Source organism: Coenobita brevimanus, chromosome 40, assembly GCF_032717465.1.
Source record: "Coenobita brevimanus isolate Jiangsu-jjx chromosome 40, ASM3271746v2, whole genome shotgun sequence".
Classification (NCBI taxonomy): domain Eukaryota; kingdom Metazoa; phylum Arthropoda; class Malacostraca; order Decapoda; family Coenobitidae; genus Coenobita; species Coenobita brevimanus.
The window spans coordinates 4,763,793-4,775,137 of NC_136993.1; the positions used below are offsets into that span (position 1 = coordinate 4,763,793).

General features: G+C 39.9%; 1 protein-coding gene across 1 annotated transcript in view; it reads left to right on the forward strand.

Moving 5' to 3' along the window:
- LOC145397259 (putative glutamate receptor) overlaps nt 1–7,588 on the forward strand; it is a 61,873-nt gene extending 54,285 nt beyond the window's left edge. Inside the window, exons 8-13 of the mRNA XM_080270457.1 lie at nt 190–490; nt 2,234–2,451; nt 2,960–3,140; nt 6,715–6,814; nt 7,137–7,266; nt 7,505–7,588. Coding sequence (XP_080126583.1) covers nt 190–490; nt 2,234–2,451; nt 2,960–3,140; nt 6,715–6,814; nt 7,137–7,266; nt 7,505–7,588 — 1,014 coding nt within the window. The remainder of the gene's footprint in view (nt 1–189; nt 491–2,233; nt 2,452–2,959; nt 3,141–6,714; nt 6,815–7,136; nt 7,267–7,504) is intronic.
- The last annotated feature ends 3,757 nt before the right edge of the window (nt 7,589–11,345 follow it).

The following is an 11,345-nucleotide window of genomic DNA, read 5'->3' on the forward strand; positions in this document are numbered from 1 at the left end:
TGACTAACTGGTATTAGAGATGCATACCCAGGCTGATAGATGGATAGATAGAAAGATACACAGATAAAACGACCAGGCACAAAACAGACAAAAAGCCAGAGACTGATATAAAGAAAGGTAGATAGGAAGATATGTGTGATTGAGGTACCTGACAGTATTGCACTTCAGATACTAATTAACTCATTCCAGGAAGTGGACATCAGCCTTGGCCTCTTCGACATCACTGCCGCGAGAGCCAAGGTAGTGGACTTCACTTTCCCCGTCGACATCATGTACAACAGAATGCTCGTGGGTCGTGGCAAGCCTGAGGTGAACCCCTGGAGCTTCCTACTACCCCTGAGTCCTCATGTCTGGGCAGCGCTCCTGATGGCTTTGGTGGGGGTCCTTGCAGTTATGACGATATTTCCCTCCTGTTTACAAACCCAGGCTCATCATTATACAGGGCTAATGGTGAAGGCATCCAGCTGCATTCGAGTGCTGTTACAACAAGGTTAGACCTTCAACTTGTCCTATATCTTAAGGTGGAAGTCGTCACTTTTAGGGAAGCATAGCCACCCTCCCACCATGTGTGGTCATACAGTTAAATTAGATTATTGATCAAGGCATCTAGTTACATTTGCTCGGTCTCCTGCAGCAAAGTCTTAACAGCAACATCTCATTACTTGCACTATTGCATCAAGGTGTACCACTTCTGTGTCTTAATAACATATCTTTCCCAGCCTTTTGTTACCTAGCACGGACAGAGTCCGACAGGTATTGTTTTTGGTCGTTTCGTTTTTCTTTTTCTTCTTTTTTTTTTTAGCAGTGTTACGGAAAAAAGGCTGAATTAAATTACTGTACATGAAACTTTCAGGATATGTGGGCACTTGTCCCAGAAGAAAGCTTTTAAATTTTGGAGGTAATTAAGTGACCCTGAAAGGTCAAAATCAAGGCGACGAATTTTCAAGGGACTATAACTTGAAAACGTTTGAAGTTAGAGGTATTTTACTATTATGAACATACACGATCTCATAATATTGGCTTTCATTTGGTACCAAGATCTTTGACCTTGAATGACCCTGAAAGGTCATGGATATTCAAGTCATGGACCCAAGGTCACGGATATTCAGGGGGCTCTAACTCGAAACTGGTTGAAGGTAGAGAGATATTTACCATTATCAACATACAGGAAATCCCATATGGGTTTGTAACTGGACCCCTTGACCTTTGACCGTCAGTGATCATGAAAGGTTAGTCAAAGTCATGGATAATCAGGGGCTGTAACTTGAAACTCGTTGAAGATAGAGATATTTACTAAGTTATAGGAAGTCTCAAATGGGCTTTCACTTAACACCATGACCTTTGACCTCGAGTGAACTTGAAAGGTGAAATGCAAGATCATGGATTTTCAGACAGCGTAACTTGAAAACATTTGCGCCCTTACCTTAGACTTTATTTGTGCACTGACACTAAATTGCAGAAACGAGTCAGTATTTTACTGCAATAAAATAACTGATGTTAGCCGATGTTTGTTGTGCCTAGCACCACTTGTTTTGATATCACGTGGTGCCAGGGATAAGAACAGTTATCATGAATAACTATAAAAAATTACATATAAATGTATGCAGTATTAAATTATTATAAAAAATTATTTCCACCACCAAATTATACTACTGAAAATGAAATTCCTCATGAAAAGGCTCTCGGGATGGCTTCGTAGGTAATACTGGGAGCATGTATGGAGTCCAGAGATCAAAACTACAAAGAAACTGCCCTGTGTGCTGCAAAGTACCTTAATAAGTTGCAAGCCAGCATTGGTTTATGGTTACTACCCAGCAATGTAGCGGTACAAAACTGGTGACAAAATCTGTAGTAAAATATCCACAAGAAAAAATATCGAATTGCGCTTCCAAACCTGAAATATCATTCACTTAAATAATAATGATGTATCACGGTTTGTTTGAAGCCGATTTTTAACTGTTGATCTACATCACAATGTATATACATACAAATATTACCAATTTGTATTAGGTTCTTTATTTACCATTCATGACCAACCGCAGCACTCGAAGGAAAGTTGTCTCTGAAGGCCATGTAGGATGGGAAACTGGGAGCATATATGGGGGAAAATTAATCCAGTTATATATGATTGCAAACACAATAAGGAAACACGATACCACTTGAAAGAACTATCAGAGTGAAGTAATAACTCAGTATCACGTTAATGTCGAATAATTTCATGTGCATGTTTCAGATGTCAGTCCTGTCAGGACATGGTGGGTATGGGAGCGTGTGGTGTTGGGTGTGTGGATGCTGACAACTATGGTGCTGACACGTAGCTATGCAGGCAACCTGGTGTCCCTCCTGGCCGTCAGACACATCCCAATGCCAATACAGTCTCTCAGGGACGTGGTCGATTATCCTATTACATTTTTAGTGCAAAAGGGAACTGTTCAGTTATACACTATTCAGGTTAGTATTTATCCCATGAAGGCTCGTATAGAACCACATAAGGTCATTCGACATAGATGTATTTCTTGGCTCTTTCAATCAACGAGCGTACTGTGATTAAGGCCAGACTCGGACATATTCTGAGGTAAATTGTCTGATCATGCAGGTCAAGATAAACGTTGGAAACTAAACATACTCTATAACAGGTCATGATCTGGGCAAGCCGTTTCTCAATACCAACCTTACTGCAGGGGACAATGAAAAGCCATATGCCAATGCCGAAAACAGACTATAAGGGTTATTCATCCAGTTCTGATATAAACTTGCACGGGCGAGGACTTTATCACAGTATGTCTGATTCTAAGGTAACTGTAGAAAGGCTGTATAAATCACACATCCAGACGGTTAAGGTTGGTGCTTTCCTCGCCATACATAAACAATCGAGCACTTTACAATATGTCCAGTTCTAGCCTAGCATAGATGGGCCTTATAAGTACAGCCATAAAGACAATCATTTTGCTAATTTCAGATGGCTGAGAGTGGCGTTTTCCGCGACATATATAATCTGCAGAAGGAAGGCAGATTTCAAACCTTCACCGCCTCTGAGCTGGCGGAGAACCTGGATGTCAAAGTTAGGAGGGGGGATCACACCCTAATAAACGTGGAAGAGGTGATCAAGATGAAGATGGCACAAGACTTTTCAGTGACAGGTAGGTTAGAGAGAGAGAGAGAGAGAGAGAGAGAGAGAGAGAGAGAGAGAGAGAGAGAGAGAGAGAGAGAGAGAGAGAGAGAGAGAGAATTGTGTGTGTGTGTGTGTGTGTGTGTGTGTGTGTGTGTGTGTGTGTGTGTGTGTGTGTGTGATATCTATGAGGTGATGGGAGTGTCATGTACACCTGAAAGCACTAATCTCACCCTCCTCCATTAGTCAGAGTCACAGCCAGTGAGAGACCAGGTGATCGAACACGTCACATCCACCACCTTTCCCCCAACTGCAGTGTAAGCGTTGTTTGATAGATGTGGAACGGGCAATGCTGGTAATGTTACAGTGTGTCATGATCGATTTTATAGTCAATCAGAACCAGTAGGAGCGAGTACGAGGTGCTATCCAAAAGTTTCAGTAAGTTGAATACTGTAGGAAAATAAGTTACCTTACCTCCTAGTTCTCACTGTCGCCTTCAAAGTAGTCCCCTTGGGCCTGTATACAGTGGTCTCAGCATTTTTTCCACGAGTCCATGCATCCCTGGAAGGCTTCAGGTATGATGGTCTTGAGCGCCGCCTGTGATTCTGTCTGGATCTCCTCAATCGAGTCAAACTGACGCCCTTTCAGTCGTAATTTCAACTTGGGAAACAGGAAAAAGTCGCAGGGGACAAGATCAGCTGAATAGAGTGGGTGGGGAATGACTACCGTGTTAGTGGAAGCCAGGAACTGCCGGACAACAGCTGATGTGTGGGTGGGGGCGTTGTCATGATGCAGGAACCAGTCCTTGTTCTTCCACTGTTCTGGACTTTTGCGATGGATGTTCTCAGACACTGCAAAACTTCACAGCAAAACTTTCTGCTGACAGATTGACCAGGTGGGACGAATTCCTTGTGAACAACTCCTTGAATATAGAAGAAAACCATCAACATCTACTTGATATTGCTGAGAACTTGACACGCTTTTTTCAGCCTCAGTGAATTGGGAGACTTCCATTGCGATGACTGCTGCTTTGTCTCCAGGTCATAACCATAAACTCACGATTCATCATCAGTTATGACCTTGGAGATGAAGGTGGCATCATCTCTGACCTGATTCTTGAGCTCCCTGCGTACCGCAACGCAATGTACCTTTTGCTCATCACTCAGCAGTCTTGGGACAAATTTTGCAGTGATGCGTCCCATGCCCAACACATCCGACAAAATGCATTGCACGCTCCCGTACGACAATCCAACGATACCACAAACATTATGGATAGTTCGTCTACTATCTGCAAGGATAGCCAGATGAATATTTCTGACGTTTTTTGGAGTTGTTGCCATTGACGGTCATCCAGAATGGTCATTGTCTTCGACAGACAGTCGTCCTTCATTGAACTGCTTGTACCAGAAAAATGTTCTGCTTTGAAACATGGCATTGTCACCAAAGGCTTATTGAAGTAACTGGTGAGATTCTGCAGCCATCCTGTTGATCTTGAAGCAGAACTTGATGCAGGTTCTTTATTCCATGAGGTCCGCCATTGCAAAACAGCCAAACCACCTACACACCATGTTACAATAGTAAACGCAGCTCAACAATACATCCACTCACACACACGGCCGGGACCACACTGACGCACAAGGGGTGCTGCTGACTCCTCCTAGCGGCAAAAGGCAAAACTGCAAACGGTTGGCTCCCTCTGTTCAAATTATTGGAACTTTTGGGTAACACCTCGTATATAAATGTGTTTAATGTGTAATACTGTGCTTTTATCCACAACATATGAGAAAAGCGCGAAAATGAAAGAATACTTATGATGTATTATGTGTTATTGTCTATAGACTTACACACTATGTAATGATGTAACAAATAAGTATAGTATAGTGAACAGCAGCTGATGAAAGATATAATTTCTTTTCTCATACATTCTCGTTCCCACCTCTCTGCGTTGATGTCTCCACCAAAAGCCTCTCATACCCTCTCGTCCCCCACTCCCACCCATTGTTAACCAACATAAACAAAGATAGTGATGAAAAGATCCGTCAGGTATTGATCATATTATATTATCATACACCTCTGTATTCAGCACTGACCAATAAATAACACAATACTCAGGTATACCGGCCAACCACTTCATCCTGTTGTAAGCTGTTACGTAACAGAATGCACTGTGTTACAAAGACATACATTTGTTTATCTCTAATACAAGTTGTGTGGTTTTGGACGTCCATTAATTCATTTGAACGTAGCAATTTAAGCATTACATTATAAACACGTAAGGTTTATGTTCCTGTTACTATTGGATGAATGAAACGAATTAGGGATCAACTCTGACGAACTACAAACTATCTCCTTCATCGAAAATATTCCGACCTCTTGACACAACAGTGACACAATGTCATTATGTATACGACTGAATGTTGGTCAGTCGTATACATAATGATATTGTGTCACTGTTTTGTCAAGAGGCCTAAATATTTGCGCGAAGCAGAGAGTCTGCGGTTCGTCAGATTTGATCCCTGATAGGTTTCATTCATCCAATAATAACAGGAACATAAACCTTACATGTTTATAATGTATTCCTTAAATTCCTACGTTCACATGAATTAATGGACGTCCAGAACCACACAACCTGTATTAACGATAAACAAACGTATGTCTTTGTAACACAAGGTCCAACTTGCAGTGTGTATGTCACGTAACAGCTTACAACAGGATGAAATAGTTGGCAGGTATACAGGAGTATCGTATGTTATTTATTGGTCAGTGCTGAATACAGAGGTGTATGATAATATAATATGATCAATACATGACGGATCTTTTCATCACTATATAGAATGTAAGTATATATAGACAATAACACATAATACATAGTAGGTCTTCTTTCATTTTCATGCCTTCTCATATGTTGTGGATAACAGCACAGTATTAGACATTAAACACTTTTATATACATACCCCTACCGGTTCTGACTGACTATAAAAACGATCATAACACATTGTAACATAACCAGCTTTGGCCGTTCCACATCTATCCGATAACGCTTACACCGGTTAGGGGAGGGGCGGTGGATGTGGGGTGATTGATCGCCTGGTCGCTCACTGGCCGCGACTCCGGCTACAAGGGGGGAGAGATTAGTTCTTTCGGGTGTACCTCAGAACACCCCCGTAATGATCTAGGGACCCAAATAAGCTGCAAAAAATGGCTCAGCGGTATCAAGAACAAATGACAAAAAAGGTTATCTGTATGCAATTGCCATAGAATAGAAGCTTTGGATTTTCTTTTTTTATTATATTTTGGGAGACGTAAGACAATTTTCAGGTTGACCTTGACCTGGAAATATACTTGTCCTCCTTTGTTATTTACAATTAAGAAAATGGAACCATAATAAAAGAACTGTAGTCAGCATTATTCCGAGACAATGTTTGGTAGTTTCGGCGTCAGTTCGGTTTGTATATTGTTGACCAGGATTACATTAGACATCATCCAGTATTTTACGGTAATTTTACTTCATATGTCGTAAGACCACTGACATATACCGGAAAGGTCATATAGCGTTTCATGGCATTAACTTTCCCTATAGTTAACCATTTTCTTTTTGTCAACAGGAAAGTGTGACTTCTATCTAGCACGTGAGGAGTTCCTAACCTCGATGGCTGCCATGGCGGGGCCCAAGGACAGCCCACTCATCAACGCTGTCAGCCGCAGGTCAGCTATCATACATCAGTTTTATCTGCTTGATCTGGTAAGTTACTCCTGAGGTGATGAAAATAATTCGCCTATATCAAGATTAATATTTAAAAAGTATATTTGGATGAATATGTTATCATTTAGCTATTCTGTTTTACCTTAACTTCTCCCAAATTGCCAACTTTGCATTTTGAAAGCAAAATTGTAATAGTTGCTTATCATTAGAATTGTGTTAGTCATGAAGAAGTAATTACGTGAACAAAGCTAAAGAAGGTCGAAAATCTAGACCATGTTAGGGTGAAAAGTTTATCGTAACATATTCATAATCACGTGTTTCCAGGATCATATCGGTGATAGAAGCAGGTATCTACAACCACTGGCTCAACAGTTACACCCCCAACATGACCACCTGCCTCAACCCACCCACAACCATGGCCGTCAGATCCCCACTCAGCCTCTCCAATATATGGGTAACTTCCTCACTGTGCTTTCGTAGGCCATACTTTGTACTTATCCGTCCAACTATCTATCTATCTGTCGTTCCATCCATCTATCCACCCACGTATCCATCCATCAGCGTATGCATCTCTCTCTCTCTCTCTCTCTCTCTCTCTCTCTCTCTATTTATATACGTTGTATTAAGTGAACCGGTAATACATGTACTAAATATGTTGCAGTTTCCTAAAAATATATTCTCTCACATTGCAGGGAACACTGGTGGTTTACGTGGCTGGCCTGGCAATTAGTTTTCACGTGTTCTGGCTCGAGCTCGTCTACTCACACCTCCGGTAATGTGTCCGTGATGAAGGATGTGAGGCTGTTGGAGTGGCAGAGCCGAATCAGTTAATTTTCGGCGTTTGGGGTTTCACATTGCAAGTTACTGACCAAGTTGTATACTAGATATTTTGCAGACTAAATTACTAATGTTGTGAGAGAGTTTAAAAAAAAAAAAATGAAAGCAAGACTTCACTGCCATCAGCTTAAGCGTCATTTCTATTTCATTGTTGCTATTAGAGACACTTTTATTCAGAGGGGAGGAGGATCTGGAATTGTATTGGATACATTCTGAAAGTCTTCTAAGCTGAAGGAAACCTAGAAATGGAAAAGACAAAATAGGAAAGATGTCAACGTATTTAACCAATTTATATTTCATACTTGCTGCATACGATTTATTCACCTTACAACAAGCTTTTCGAAATGAAGCAGGTTTGATATGACCTTCATTAACCACTGTATCTTCGCCACGTCTCCCGGAAGGTGAATTAAATTGTCTAGTTGTAGAAGGAATATAACAGAACAAAATGTCACTGGACTGATGGGGTTGAACAGCTAATGATTGTTGTTTATCACCTCTGTAGTACACAAAATGCTGTATATTCTATGTGAATAAAATCGTACAAGAATATAAAAACTTTAAAAAATATTCCTTAATAAAGAAAAAGATAACTGAGATTCTTTATAATCCCTTCCATAAGAGAACTGTCTTAAAATTACAAAACAGACTTGACTGAGCAAGGATCTATCTATCTATCTATGTCTCTCTATCCATCTATCTATCTACCTACCAATTGCTAGACGCCTCACTCCAATAAGGGGACGTGACGACAGACAATTTTCCTGTCCTCTGGCATCCTGCTGTTCTACCCCCAGCTCATAACCGCTTCTCAAATATATCTCTACACTCCATTCCCCCAACTCATCCTTGTTCTCCCCCTTCTCCTCTCCCAAACCACCTCACTTGCATACACTCTTCTAGTCAGTCTCTCATTCATCATTCTCTCCACATAGACAAAGGATACAGTGAAAAATACCGGTATGTTGGTGTATTTCCTAATAAACTCAAAGTAATTTCCTCTCCAACAAGGAAAGCCTTTACTATGCTGCATGGAAGCGTCTGCAGAGGGAAAGAATAAACTGTGACAGGTAATAGCATGCTGAAGACCCAAGCACTCTAGTACCCTTACTTGCTTTGCTCTGGCGAAAAAGTTGTACTGTAACTACTTTTGTATGTTTTCAATGATTTTGTATGTTTTCTTGCGTTGATTCATTGTACAGTCAGGGAAAGTTCTGCATTACCCACCTCTCGAAGCACTGGTGTGAGATGGGTGAATGTGAAGCGGCAACAAGACCTCATGTGTCTGGTAACTATTAGTGTGAAGGAGGGGGAGGCGGGGGATTGGGAACACAGATGGTTTGGTGATAGGTTAGGAATCACGTGTAAGTCTGCAATGTATGACTTTGACGGTGTGTTTGAGTTAATTTATTAACGATAGATAACAGTATGATGCTGGCATTATATTTAAAGAATTACGTAGATGTCAACAGTTAGTATTGTCAGAAGAGTTACGGAAGTTTGCTGAGTTCGGACTGAGGTTTGAATGCTTTCATTCCCTATAGACTTTAACATGAGACGTTTCCCCATGAGATACTCGTAACGATAAAACAGATATTTATATTTTGTGTTGACTCGAAAACAAAGACACTATATATATATATATATATATATATATATATATATATATATATATATATATATATATATATATATACCGAATATAACGAATAAGGTGGCACAAAAACTACATCTCACCAGAAACTATGTGGCAGGGATGTGAAATTATTTGCCACAATCCTCCCAACCAAACATGAGTTCTATTGCAAATGATTTGACTGGCGTTCCTGTTGGATCATCGTCTACTAAAAGTCCAACCGCACTGCCTCCTGTGCTTACGGGCAGTGAGCCACCGAAAGTGAGTCGGCACTGTGTTGGAAAATTAGACTCCTTGATGTTAAACAAACTGAAATCGATGAAGATCTATGCATACAATGTAAGAAGCCTCGCAGAAGATCACCAACTTGATAACCTGATGACTGAACTGGAAAACATTAGTTGGGATATTGTAGGTTTGAGTGAGATCTGCAGAAAAGAAGAAAAAGTAATTCATCTCGAAGACAGCAAGCACCTATTTTACTACAGAGGAAAGAAAAATGAAAGAGTTTGTGGTGTAGGATTTCTAATTAACAGAAATCTTGCAGACATCATTGTTAAATTCAGCAGTGTATCTGACAGAACAGCATTTGTTGTCATTAGACTATGCAAAAAATATACCATTAAAGTGATACAAGTATATGCACCAACTTCTCAAAGTCCAGATGAAGAAATAGAAACATTCTATGATGACATCTCCCAGATTATGGAAGAAGAAAAGACAACATATAGGCTACTATACTCATGGGAGACTTCAATGCAAAAGTTGGGAAGTCGAAAAATGGAGAAACAAGTATGGGAAAATTTGGAGTGGGAGAAAGGAATGAAAGAGGAGAGATGCTGGTAAATTCTGCTGAAATGTTTAACATGAGAATAATGAACACATTCTTCCACAAAAGAACAGGAAGAAAGTGGACCTGGAGAAGCCCAAATGGAGAAACAAAGAATGATATCGAGTTCATTATAGCAGATAAGAATAACACGATCACAAATGTCACAGTTATCAACAAAGTAGATATAGGTAGTGATCATAGAATGGTGGGTTGCACAGATAGATTCAATTTCAGAAATGAAAGAAGGAAGATGATTAAAGATAAAAAGATATGCCCAATAATAGTAAACGAAAACAAAGCAGCCATTCAGTTGGAAATAAGGAACAGATTTCAGGCTATAAGTAATGCTGAATGTGACACTGACGAGCTGAATGACAGACTAACAAAAGTGCTAAGAGAATCAGCAGAGGTGGTAGGAAAACCTAATACAACCAAAGCCAAGAAGTATTCAGAAAAGACACTCGAGCTCATGAAAAAACGAAAGGAAATGAAAGTAAAGACAAAGAAAGACGAAATAGAACGAGCAGAATTAAACAAGCTTATCAACAAAAGACAAAGAGAAGAAAAAAGAAAGAGAAACATGGATCAGATCAAAGAAACCATCAAAAATGGAAAAAGTCTGAAACAGGTCCGAAGCAAAATGGCACTAGGAAAGCAACAAATGACATCACTGAAAGAAAAAAACCGTGAAGTCATTAAATGCAGAGATAAGATGGTGAAGAGAGTTGAAGAATTTTACAAAGAACTGTATGCATCAAAGACAGTAGTACCAATAGCTAGCTTTTCAGTTGAAACAAGTGAAATACCTGAGGTAACACCAGACGAAGTAAATATTTGTCTTAAAAATATGGAAAGAGGGAAGGCTTCGGGAGAAGATGGAATAGTAACAGATTTACTTTTGGAAGCCAGAGTAGAAGTACAAAATAGGCTTGCTCACTTATTTACCCACTGCATAAAACAGAAGAAAATTCCCAAAACATGGTGTAATGCAATAGTTATTCTACTCGACAAAAAAGGTGACTCAAAAAATCTTAGTAACTATCGACCCATTAGCTTATTATCAGTCATTTACAAACACTTCACTAAAGTCCTTACGAACAGAATAACAACAATTTTGGAGGAAAACGAACCCCGTGAACGGGTAGGATTCCGATGCGGGTATTTGACCATTGATCAACTACATACAATGAACCAACTAATTGAGAAAACTATAGAATATAATGAACCA